This window comes from Labrus mixtus, chromosome 20 (assembly GCF_963584025.1).
Source record: "Labrus mixtus chromosome 20, fLabMix1.1, whole genome shotgun sequence".
Taxonomy (NCBI): domain Eukaryota; kingdom Metazoa; phylum Chordata; class Actinopteri; order Labriformes; family Labridae; genus Labrus; species Labrus mixtus.
Genome location: NC_083631.1, coordinates 24,654,482 through 24,668,270, shown reverse-complemented (window position 1 = coordinate 24,668,270; position 13,789 = coordinate 24,654,482). Strand labels below are relative to the sequence as shown.

Sequence of the window (13,789 nt, the reverse complement as noted above, 5' to 3'; positions counted from 1 at the left end):
ATCAACATGTAGATCAGCAACATGTAGATCAACAACATGTAGATCAACATGTCGATCAACAACATGTAGATCATCAACATGTAGATCAACAACATGTAGATCAACATGTAGATCAGCAACATCTAGATCAACAACATGTAGATCATCAACATGTAGATCAACAACATGTAGATCAACATGTAGATCAATATGTAGATCAACAACATGTAGATCAACATGTAGATCAGCAATATGTAGATCAACAACATGTAGATCAACATGTAGATCAACAAGATGTAGATCAACATGTAGATCAACAACATGTAGATCAGCAACATGTAGATCAACAACATGGAGATCAACATGGAGATCAACATGGAGATCAGCAATATGTAGATCAGGAACATGTAGATCAACATGTAGATCAACATGTAGATCAGGAACATGTAGATCAACAACATGTAGATCAGCAACATGTAGATCAACATGTAGATTAAAATGTAGATCAGCAACATGTAGATCAACATGTAGATCATCAACATGTAGATCAACATGTAGATCAGCAACATGTAGATTAACATGTAGATCAACAATATGTAGATCAACATGTAGATCAACAACATGTAGATCAACATGTAGATCAACATGTAGATCAACAATATGGAGATTAACATGTCGATCAACAACATGTAGATCAGCAACATGTAGATCAACATGTAGATCAACATGTAGATCAGCAACATGTAGATCAGCAACATGTAGATCATCAACATGTAGATCAAAAACATGTAGATCAACATGTAGATCAGCAACATCTAGATCAGCAACATGTAGATCAACATGTAGATCAATATGTAGATAAGCAATATGTAGATCAACATGTAGATCAATATGTAGATCAACAACATGTAGATCAACATGTAGATCAGCAATATGTAGATCAACAACATGTAGATCAACATGTAGATCAACAAGATGTAGATCAACATGTAGATCAATAACATGTAGATCAGCAACATGTAGATCAACAACATGTAGATCAACATGGAGATCAACATGTAGATCAGGAACATGTAGATCAACAACATGTAGATCAGCAACATGTAGATCAACTTGTAGATTAAAATCTAGATCAGCAACATGTAGATCAACATGTAGATCAGCAACATGTAGATCAACATGTAGATCAACATGTAGTTCAACAACATGTAGATCAGCAACATGTAGATCAACATGTAGATCAACAACATGTAGATCAACATGTAGATCAACATGTAGATCAACATGTAGATCAACAATATGGAGATTAACATGTTGATCAACAACATGTAGATCAGCAACATGTAGATCAACATGTAGATCAACATGTAGATCAGCAACATGTAGATCAGCAACATGTAGATCAACAACATGTAGATCAACATGTAGATCAACATGTAGATCAGCAACATGTAGATCAACAACATGTAGATCAACATGTAGATCAACATGTAGATCAGCAACATGTAGATCAACATGTAGATCAACAACATGTAGATCATCAACATGTAGATCAACAACATGTAGATCAACATGTAGATCAGCAATATGTAGATCAACAACATGTAGATCAACATGTAGATCAACAAGATGTAGATCAACATGTAGATCAACAACATGTAGATCAGCAACATGTAGATCAACAACATGGAGATCAACATGGAGATCAACATGGAGATCAGCAATATGTAGATCAGGAACATGTAGATCAACATGTAGATCAACATGTAGATCAGGAACATGTAGATCAACAACATGTAGATCAGCAACATGTAGATCAACATGTAGATTAAAATGTAGATCAGCAACATGTAGATCAACATGTAGATCATCAACATGTAGATCAACATGTAGATCAGCAACATGTAGATTAACATGTAGATCAACAATATGTAGATCAACATGTAGATCAACAACATGTAGATCAACATGTAGATCAACATGTAGATCAACAATATGGAGATTAACATGTCGATCAACAACATGTAGATCAGCAACATGTAGATCAACATGTAGATCAACATGTAGATCAGCAACATGTAGATCAGCAACATGTAGATCATCAACATGTAGATCAACAACATGTAGATCAACATGTAGATCAGCAACATCTAGATCAGCAACATGTAGATCAACATGTAGATCAATATGTAGATAAGCAATATGTAGATCAACATGTAGATCAATATGTAGATCAACAACATGTAGATCAACATGTAGATCAGCAACATCTAGATCAACAACATGTAGATCAACATGTAGATCAACATCATGTAGACAAGCAACATGTAGATCAACATGTAGATCAATATGTAGATCAACAACATGTAGATCAACATGTAGATCAGCAATATGTAGATCAACAACATGTAGATCAACATGTAGATCAACAAGATGTAGATCAACATGTAGATCAACATGTAGATCAATAACATGTAGATCAGCAACATGTAGATCAACAACATGTAGATCAACATGGAGATCAACATGTAGATCAGGAACATGTAGATCAACAACATGTAGATCAGCAACATGTAGATCAACTTGTAGATTAAAATCTAGATCAGCAACATGTAGATCAACATGTAGATCAGCAACATGTAGATCAACATGTAGATCAACATGTAGTTCAACAACATGTAGATCAGCAACATGTAGATCAACATGTAGATCAACAACATGTAGATCAACATGTAGATCAACATGTAGATCAACATGTAGATCAACAATATGGAGATTAACATGTTGATCAACAACACGTAGATCAGCAACATGTAGATCAACATGTAGATCAACATGTAGATCAGCAACATGTAGATCAGCAACATGTAGATCAACAACATGTAGATCAACATGTAGATCAACATGTAGATCAGCAACATGTAGATCAACATGTAGCTCAGCAACATCTAGATCAGCAACATGTAGATCAACATGTAGATCAATATCATGTAGACAAGCAACATGTAGATCAACATGTAGATCAATATGTAGATCAACAACATGTAGATCAACATGTAGATCAGCAATATGTAGATCAACAACATGTAGATCAACATGTAGATCAACAAGATGTAGATCAACATGTAGATCAACATGTAGATCAATAACATGTAGATCAGCAACATGTAGATCAACAACATGTAGATCAACATGGAGATCAACATGTAGATCAGGAACATGTAGATCAACAACATGTAGATCAGCAACATGTAGATCAACATGTAGATTAAAATGTAGATCAGCAACATGTAGATCAACATGTAGATCAGCAACATGTAGATCAACATGTAGATCAACATGTAGTTCAACAACATGTAGATCAGCAACATGTAGATCAACATGTAGATCAACAACATGTAGATCAACATGTAGATCAACATGTAGATCAACATGTAGATCAACAATATGGAGATTAACATGTTGATCAACAACATGTAGATCAGCAACACGTAGATCAACATGTAGATCAACATGTAGATCAGCAACATGTAGATCAGCAACATGTAGATCAACAACATGTAGATCAACATGTAGATCAACATGTAGATCAGCAACATGTAGATCAACAACATGTAGATCAACATGTAGATCAACATGTAGATCAGCAACATGTAGATCAACATGTAGATCAACAACATGTAGATCAACATGTAGATCAACAAGATGTAGATCAACATGTAGATCAACAACATGTAGATCAGCAACATGTAGATCAACAACATGTAGATCAACATGGAGATCAACATGGAGATCAGCAATATGGAGATCAGGAACATGTAGATCAACATGTAGATCAACATGTAGATCAGGAACATGTAGATCAACAACATGTAGATCAGCAACATGTAGATCAACATGTAGATTAAAATGTATATCAGCAACATGTAGATCAACATGTCGATCATCAACATGTAGATCAACATGTAGATCAGCAACATGTAGATTAACATGTAGATCAACAATATGTAGATCAACATGTAGATCAACAACATGTAGATCAACATGTAGATCAACATGTAGATCAACATGTAGATCATCAACATGTAGATCAGCAACATGTAGATCAACAACATGTAGATCAACATGTAGATCAACATGTAGATCAGCAACATGTAGATCAACAACATGTAGATCATCAACATGTAGATCAACAACATGTAGATCAGCAACATGTAGATCAACATGTAGATTAAAATGTAGATCAGGAACATGTAGATCAACAACATGTAGATCAGCAACATGTAGATCAACATGTAGATTAAAATGTAGATCAGCAACATGTAGATCAACATGTATATCATCAACATGTAGATCAACATGTAGATCAGCAACATGTAGATTAACATGTCGATCAACAACATGTAGATCAGCAACATGTAGATCAACATGTAGATCAATATGTAGATCAGCAACATGTAGATCAGCAACATGTAGATCAACAACATGTAGATCAACATGTAGATCAGCAACATGTAGATCAACATGTAGATCAGCAACATGTAGATTAACATGTAGATCAACAATATGTAGATCAACATGTAGATCAACAACATGTAGATCAACATGTAGATCAACATGTAGATCAACATGTAGATCAGCAACATGTAGATCAGCAACATGTAGATCAACAACATGTAGATCAACATGTAGATCAACATGTAGATCAGCAACATGTAGATCAACAACATGTAGATCATCAACATGTAGATCAACAACATGTAGATCAGCAACATGTAGATCAACATGTAGATTAAAATGTAGATCAGGAACATGTAGATCAACAACATGTAGATCAGCAACATGTAGATCAACATGTAGATTAAAATGTAGATCAGCAACATGTAGATCAACATGTAGATCATCAACATGTAGATCAACATGTAGATCAGCAACATGTAGATTAACAATATGGAGATTAACATGTCGATCAACAACATGTAGATCAGCAACATGTAGATCAACATGTAGATCAACATGTAGATCAGCAACATGTAGATCAGCAACATGTAGATCAACAACATGTAGATCAACATGTAGATCAACATGTAGATCAGCAACATGTAGATCAACATGTAGATCAGCAACATGTAGATTAACATGTAGATCAACAATATGTAGATCAACATGTAGATCAACAACATGTAGATCAACATGTAGATCAACATGTAGATCAACATGTAGATCAGCAACATGTAGATCAGCAACATGTAGATCAACAACATGTAGATCAACATGTAGATCAACATGTAGATCAGCAACATGTAGATCAACAACATGTAGATCATCAACATGTAGATCAACAACATGTAGATCAGCAACATGTAGATCAACATGTAGATTAAAATGTAGATCAGGAACATGTAGATCAACAACATGTAGATCAGCAACATGTAGATCAACATGTAGATCAGCAACATGTAGATCAACAACATGTAGATCATCAACATGTAGATCAACAACATGTAGATCAGCAACATGTAGATCAACATGTAGATTAAAATGTAGATCAGGAACATGTAGATCAACAACATGTAGATCAGCAACATGTAGATCAACATGTAGATTAAAATGTAAATCAGCAACATGTAGATCAACATGTAGATCATCAACATGTAGATCAACATGTAGATCAGCAACATGTAGATTAACAATATGGAGATTAACATGTCGATCAACAACATGTAGATCAGCAACATGTAGATCAACATGTAGATCAACATGTAGATCAGCAACATGTAGATCAGCAACATGTAGATCAACAACATGTAGATCAACATGTAGATCAACATGTAGATCAGCAACATGTAGATCAACAACATGTAGATCATCAACATGTAGATCAACAACATGTAGATCAACATGTAGATCAGCAACATCTAGATCAGCAACATGTAGATCAACATGTAGATCAATATGTAGATAAGCAATATGTAGATCAACATGTAGATCAATATGTAGATCAACAACATGTAGATCAACATGTAGCTCAGCAACATCTAGATCAGCAACATGTAGATCAACATGTAGATCAACATCATGTAGACAAGCAACATGTAGATCAACATGTAGATCAATATGTAGATCAACAACATGTAGATCAACATGTAGATCAGCAATATGTAGATCAACAACATGTAGATCAACATGTAGATCAACAAGATGTAGATCAACATGTAGATCAACATGTAGATCAATAACATGTAGATCAGCAACATGTAGATCAACAACATGTAGATCAACATGGAGATCAACATGTAGATCAGGAACATGTAGATCAACAACATGTAGATCAGCAACATGTAGATCAACATGTAGATTAAAATGTAGATCAGCAACATGTAGATCAACATGTAGATCAGCAACATGTAGATCAACATGTAGATCAACATGTAGATCAGCAATATGTAGATCAACAAGATGTAGATCAACATGTAGATCAACAAGATGTAGATCAACATGTAGATCAACAACATGTAGATCAGCAACATGTAGATCAACAACATGTAGATCAACATGTAGATCAACAACATGTAGATCAACATGGAGATCAACATGGAGATCAGCAATATGGAGATCAGGAACATGTAGATCAACATGTAGATCAACATGTAGATCAGGAACATGTAGATCAACAACATGTAGATCAGCAACATGTAGATCAACATGTAGATTAAAATGTAGATCAGCAACATGTAGATCAACATGTAGATCATCAACATGTAGATCAACATGTAGATCAGCAACATGTAGATTAACATGTAGATCAACAATATGTAGATCAACATGTAGATCAACAACATGTAGATCAACATGTAGATCAACATGTAGATCAACATGTAGATCAGCAACATGTAGATCAGCAACATGTAGATCAACAACATGTAGATCAATATGTAGATCAACATGTAGATCAGCAACATGTAGATCAACAACATGTAGATCATCAACATGTAGATCAACAACATGTAGATCAACATGTAGATCAGCAACATGTAGATCAACAACATGTAGATCAGCAACATGTAGATCAACATGTAGATTAAAATGTAGATCAGGAACATGTAGATCAACAACATGTAGATCAGCAACATGTAGATCAACATGTAGATTAAAATGTAGATCAGCAACATGTAGATCAACATGTAGATCAACATGTAGATCAGCAACATGTAGATTAACAATATGGAGATTAACATGTCGATCAACAACATGTAGATCAGCAACATGTAGATCAACATGTAGATCAACATGTAGATCAGCAACATGTAGATCAGCAACATGTAGATCAACAACATGTAGATCAACATGTAGATCAACATGTAGATCAGCAACATGTAGATCAACAACATGTAGATCATCAACATGTAGATCAACAACATGTAGATCAACATGTAGATCAGCAACATCTAGATCAGCAACATGTAGATCAATATGTAGATAAGCAATATGTAGATCAACATGTAGATCAATATGTAGATCAACAACATGTAGATCAACATGTAGCTCAGCAACATCTAGATCAGCAACATGTAGATCAACATGTAGATCAACATCATGTAGACAAGCAACATGTAGATCAACATGTAGATCAATATGTAGATCAACAACATGTAGATCAACATGTAGATCAGCAATATGTAGATCAACAACATGTAGATCAACATGTAGATCAACAAGATGTAGATCAACATGTAGATCAACATGTAGATCAATAACATGTAGATCAGCAACATGTAGATCAACATGTAGATCAACATGTAGATCAGCAACATGTAGATCAGCAACATGTAGATCAACAACATGTAGATCAACATGTAGATCAACATGTAGATCAGCAACATGTAGATCAACAACATGTAGATCAACATGTAGATCAACATGTAGATCAGCAACATGTAGATCAACATGTAGATCAACAACATGTAGATCATCAACATGTAGATCAACAACATGTAGATCAACATGTAGATCAGCAACATCTAGATCAACAACATGTAGATCATCAACATGTAGATCAACAACATGTAGATCAACATGTAGATCAGCAACATCTAGATCAGCAACATGTAGATCAACAACATGTAGATCAACATGGAGATCAACATGGAGATCAGCAATATGGAGATCAGGAACATGTAGATCAACATGTAGATCAACATGTAGATCAGGAACATGTAGATCAGCAACATGTAGATCAACATGTAGATTAAAATGTAGATCAGCAACATGTAGATCAACATGTAGATCATCAACATGTAGATCAACATGTAGATCAGCAACATGTAGATTAACATGTAGATCAACAATATGTAGATCAACATGTAGATCAACATGTAGATCAACATGTAGATCAACATGTAGATCAGCAACATGTAGATCAGCAACATGTAGATCAACAACATGTAGATCAACATGTAGATCAACATGTAGATCAGCAACATGTAGATCAGCAACATGTAGATCAACAACATGTAGATCAACATGTAGATCAGCAACATGTAGATTAACATGTAGATCAACATGTAGTTCAACAACATGTAGATCAGCAACATGTAGATCAACATGTAGATCAGCAACATGTAGATCAACATGTAGATCAGCAACATGTAGATCAACATGTAGATCAGCAACATGTAGATCAGCAACATGTAGATCAACAACATGTAGATCAGCAACATGTAGATCAGTAACATGTAGATTAACATGTAGATCAGTTAAATGTAGATGTGTGTCATGAATTTGAAATGCATCATGTTAAAACTGTTTATTTGAAGTTTTTTTCATGTTTTTTTTGTCCGTCAAAGCACTTTGAAAGGTGCTGTCATTAAAGTTATTATTAGTTTCCTTTTTAAATTTGAGATTTCAATATTTCCACGGACAGCAGATCTGCTGCGCCGTCAGAGTGAAACAGTTACATCAGCTGGCCTGCAGGGGGAGCTGGTGGTCCAGTCCCTCACTGATTATTCTTGAGGAGAAATACAACAATGGACTCTTACTTTGAAACTTCAATATCCAGGATAAATAGGGTTAGAATGTAAATCAAAAACACAAGCAGCTTCTTCATGTGCACATAGATCTAACTGGTCCCATGATGTAAACGTCCCCGCCCCCTCCCGCTTGCTCGTGGTTAATTCTCCTTATTATGTTCAAACATCAGCTCGCCTTGACGTCACTCTAACCCAACCAGGAAGCTGACCAATGAGGAACTGAGCATGTGCAGAACTCCAACACATCTTTTACACTTAGAGGTTTGTTGTGATTTATGGAACCATCATCTTTTTTTTTTTTTTTAATTGGTTAGGTTTGTTTATGTTGAAGATTAAAAACAAACAACAGGTGACAGAGACGGTCCATCAGAAAGTTTTATTGAAATCAAACTACAACAACAAGAAGTTAACACATCACTTTCCTCTCAGCCCGTTAAAAAACCAAACATCAGAATATTCTTTTTCCTTCACAGCCACGAGTCCAGTGACGGCCCGATCCACTTCCTGCTTCACAAACACCACTTCCTGCTTTGAGCTTTGGAAGTCAAGGGCCCCACATGTAAAAACAAAACACATCAACTATAATGATAAAAAATGACCCCCCCCCCCATAAAGACAGCTGAGGATGATGATGAAGATCACGTTGGTTTCCGTTGACTGTCTCAGGTTTCTATGTTCAGAAAGCGGCTGCTAACCAGAACATCCTCTGCAGCCACAGTGAGTGCATTCAATGATCCGACCCTGCAGAGAAACACAGCAGAGTTACACCCAGAGACCAGATCACAAGAAACCAGATCACAAGAGACCAGATCACAAGAGACCAGATCACAAGAGACCAGATCACAAGAGACCAGATCACAGGAGACCACAACAGATCTTCTGCATTGTCTCGGTTCATATCCACACAGACTAAAAGGGGGTCGGACTCACCACTTCCAGTTTGCTCTTGGGGACTCTGCAGATGCAGTTTGTTCCAAAGTTAGTGTCTCGGGTTTGGATGCAGCGCAGGCAGCAGAGGTTCTCGTAGCCCTGCTTCTTCCACTTAGCGATCAGGTTCTTGTCTGCGTATCCTTCCTTTATACAATACTCATAGAGCTCTATGAGGAGACAGACAGGAAGACAGGTCAGAGGTGAACTCTCTCACTCATAGAGCTCTATGAGGAGACAGACAGGAAGACATACAGAGAGTGTTTCTATGGACCAGATTCAGATGTTAAACACAAACTAATGGAACACTGATAAAGAATGAATGATGAAGAAGAAACAAAATGAACCTCTGCTGATGGCTTTCCTCTTGTAAAACAGATCGAAGATGTATCGACTCCGCTGGTGATGAAGCCGGAAAATCGGCCAAAGAGACTCCACCTTTCTCTTGCCCTCGTGAGGCTCCGTCTCCGCTGAAACAAGAAGAAGCAGTTTCCCAGTAAGAAAGAGAATCAAACCTGAACCTGAAGCGTCTTAAAGCGCACCAGTCGAGAGGCGGAGTTAAATGAAGCCTCCAAACAGCCAATCAGAGAGATTCCTCTCACTGACCGCCCCCCAAAAAAGGCAGACGGGGGCCGACCGAGCCAGACAAATCGCAAAAACTAGGACAAAGACCGCTCACCGACAGTAGGGTTAGGGTTACCCTTTACTCGAATGACAACACATTTCAAAGTTATCCCGAATCTGGATCAGAAAAGGTCTTTAAAGGGAGACTTCATCCGTTAGCATTTAGCTTTGTAACATTAGAAACCTGGTAGTATTTTTGAATGGTCGTGCATCCCGCCCTCATTTTCCCCTGAGATGGGAAATCTTTGTATTTCTGAGTCTGAAAAGGAGCTGAAGCTACAGACCAATCAAAGATCAGTGGGTGGGAAGTCACTCCCAGAATCCAAACTTAACGTCCGCCATTTTGTTTTGAAGCTATGCTAACAGGCTCTATGGAGAAAGCTGATAATGACGAAAAAATATAAATATAGCGGCGGGTTAGAGTTAAACAAAACCGGCCTGTAACTGTTGGGGGGGTAACTTCAGAAAGATGAGAAAGCTGTGTTTGAGTATAAATCGGTGTCTTCTGATTGGTCCACGTTCTGCTCCCATGATGTTTTGAGTTTGTTTGGACAATAAGATTATTATTATTATTATTATTATTATTATTTAGAGTTTATGGACCCGCTGCAGCTCTTCCATCTTTAAGTCTTCACTGAGATGTGTTCACGGACCAGGTCGAGATGTGTTCACGGACCTGGTCGAGATGTGTTCACGGACCTGGTCAAGTCAACACTGTTTGTGTCTGTGTGTGGTCATTGAACACATCTTATTATTTATTATTGACTGTAGGGTAAAACAAACAAACAGTTAGCTTAGCATTGATAGCAATGTTAGAATTAAATATTGAATAATTAGTGATTAAAACTCGAGACCTGTGGCTTTCACAGTTTATCTTTACTAAATATCATTAATATATATGATATAAATATATATACTTGAGTATTTATGTGAGGGGTCTGTTGGACACGGGAGCAGATCTCCGCACAACACCCCAGCTTCACGGTTATCTTGTTCCGGCTCACCTTCTCTCATCTTCTGGTCCAGCTCGTCCAAAGTGGGCTCGATGAGTTCCCATCCGTCCGGAGGAGGCTTCCTGCTCCTCTTCACTTTCGGCATTTTAATTCAAAAGAGTCAAACGAAGAAGAAAGATCACGATGTTTCCTCTACGCTCCGTCTTCTCAGGCGCGAAGTTCTGACGTCACACGGGGGCCCGTTTGTCTCTCCTGAATGACGTCACTGCCCTGAATAAACACACTCCGTCAGTTGGTGGTTAAATAAACTTTAAAGTCTCTCTTTTTTTATTTTTTTATCTCAAACACTTGTTACTTTGAGATTCATCATAAAAATAACGATATTTATAATTCATATCATTTATTTGGAGACGTTTAGTGGATTAAATATGAAAAAGAATCTGTCATTGCATCACTTTAGCACCTTAGTACCTCGACATAATGCCTGATCATAAATAATCTTATCATATATTTTTTTATTTCATTGAATGAAATCTGTTGTGATGGTAACGGTCAGATTTACTGTTTTAAAGCAGGAAATGTTTTCACTACAAATGAATAAGGGCCTTTATTCTGTTTGTTTGTTTGTAAACAGGCAAAATGTTGGAAAGCCCTCAGTGTAAAGTTACTCATACCGAGGCTAGCTGTTAGCTGTTAGCTCGGGCTGCTTCAACTCACAGCTAGCATCAAAGCAGCTGTTAGCCACAGCTAGCATCTCATTAGCTGTTAGCCACAGCTAGCATCACAGCAGCTGTTAGCCACAGCTAGCATCACAGCAGCTGTTAGCTGAATCTGTTCATGATGGGACACATGAAGACAAACTTCCTGTTTCTCAGTAATATTTATTGTCTTGTATTATATTCATTATATTTATCTAACGGAGTAATCTTTAGTTAATCATAATTATTCTGTGGATGGTTGATGTGTCACTGAAGTGAGAGGTGGTTAACGAGCAGAGAACGCAGCCTCTTTTTTCCGTGTTCGTTCCAAACGCTCAACTTCTCAGAGAGTCGCTGTTGACATCATCGCCGCTCTTTTCCAAACGGATGATATTCTCTGTAGTTTTGTCTCCTACAGATCGTGTCTTCTACTCTCATCCTCCTCGCTTCGCGTCTGATCGGGAACGGAGCAGCGTCGGTCATATAGCGGCCGTTAGTAACAGACTGTTGTCATGGAGACAGGAGAGGAGCGCTCTCAGAGTCACTCACAGTTAGTGGAGTTATTTCAGATTGTTGTTTCTTCAGGGAGGAAAGGAGGACACAGACGTCGCCTGCGGACCTACACGAGTCCGGAGGAGATCGACGCTCAGATGAAGGAGGAGAAGGAGAGGAAGGAGGTTTGTTTATCTTTGTTTGTTGATGTTGTTTATTGAACTCGATGAACACATGTTTTTTATTGTTGTGTTCAGCATGAACAGGAGCAGGAGGAGGCGGGAGCTGCTCAGATTGACCAATCAGAGGAGAAGCTTCCAGCATCCGGTTCAGACGATAGTGACAACGAAGACTCAGCGGTGAGTTAACCTTTGACCTTTGACCTCCTGAAGGTGGGTTGACCTGCGACCATCATGTGTATTCTGTGAATCGTTTCTTGTGTTTTCAGAGGAGGAGAGGCGGCGTGGAGGGTTTGATAGAAATCGAGAACCCGAACAGAGTCGCTCAGAAGTTCAAGAAGGTGACGCAGATCGAGGTGGACGAGCCCAAACAGTTATCAAGGAGAGAGAGATGCTCGCCGTAACCCTCAACACACGCTGAACTAAAATGATATTTAATGAACATCTGGAGAGAACGAAGCTAACCATCGAAAAAACGTCTTTTTACCTTTCTCCACACACACACACACACACACACACACACACAGAGGAGATCGAGAAGCAGAAGGCGAAGGAGCATTACATGAAGATGCACTTAGCGGGGAAGACGGATCAGGCGAAAGCCGACCTTGCTCGTCTCGCCATCATCAGGAAACCGAGAAAGGAGGTTGCGAGGAGGAAAAAAAAGGTTAGAAACATTTTTATTATTATATTGCTTTAAATAAACATTTCTGTAATATGTGACACATCTTCTGTTTTATTTGCAGCTAAAGACGCAGCCTCAGCCCGAGGAAAAAACTTGCACATACTGAAATGATGCAGACGACCTGTGCAGACGACAGATGCAGACGACAGAAGCAGATGACAGAAGCAGACGACCGACGGAGACGACAGATGCAGACGACAGACGCAGACGACAGAAGCAGACG

General features: G+C 37.7%; 2 protein-coding genes across 3 annotated transcripts in view; one reads left to right on the top strand and one right to left on the bottom strand.

Moving 5' to 3' along the window:
- Positions 1-9,369: 9,369 nt before the first annotated feature.
- Positions 9,370-11,756, bottom strand: bud31 (BUD31 homolog). The gene is made up of 4 exons (XM_061026776.1): positions 11,564-11,756; positions 10,283-10,405; positions 9,939-10,105; positions 9,370-9,749 (listed from the first exon to the last, which is right to left on the bottom strand). The coding sequence occupies exons 1-4, from the start codon at positions 11,655-11,657 to the stop codon at positions 9,699-9,701; spliced, it is 435 nt and encodes a 144-aa protein (XP_060882759.1). The 5' UTR covers positions 11,658-11,756; the 3' UTR covers positions 9,370-9,698.
- Positions 11,757-12,222: 466 nt separating this feature from the next.
- Positions 12,223-13,789, top strand: part of pdap1b (pdgfa associated protein 1b) — a 2,721-nt gene continuing 1,154 nt past the window's right edge. Inside the window, exons 1-5 of one of the 2 annotated variants that reach the window (XM_061065326.1) lie at positions 12,223-12,887; positions 12,960-13,061; positions 13,151-13,272; positions 13,407-13,548; positions 13,628-13,687. In XM_061065326.1, coding sequence (XP_060921309.1) covers positions 12,723-12,887; positions 12,960-13,061; positions 13,151-13,272; positions 13,407-13,548; positions 13,628-13,672 — 576 coding nt within the window. In that variant the 5' untranslated portion in view covers positions 12,223-12,722 and the 3' untranslated portion in view covers positions 13,673-13,687. Of the gene's footprint in view, positions 12,888-12,959; positions 13,062-13,150; positions 13,273-13,406; positions 13,549-13,627; positions 13,688-13,789 lie in introns of those variants that run through there. The other variant, XM_061065325.1, reaches the window with a different exon arrangement.

Bases quoted from the DNA above. Each gene is read 5' to 3' on its own strand.
- bud31 (XM_061026776.1), bottom strand. From the start codon at position 11,657: ATGCCGAAAGTGAAGAGGAGCAGGAAGCCTCCTCCGGACGGATGGGAA. The intron at 10,106-10,282 runs GTTCATTTTGTT...GTCTCCTCATAG, and splicing joins GAGGAAAGCCATCAGCAGAG to AGCTCTATGAGTATTGTATA. The intron at 9,750-9,938 runs GTGAGTCCGACC...GTTTCTCTGCAG, and splicing joins CCAAGAGCAAACTGGAAGTG to GGTCGGATCATTGAATGCAC.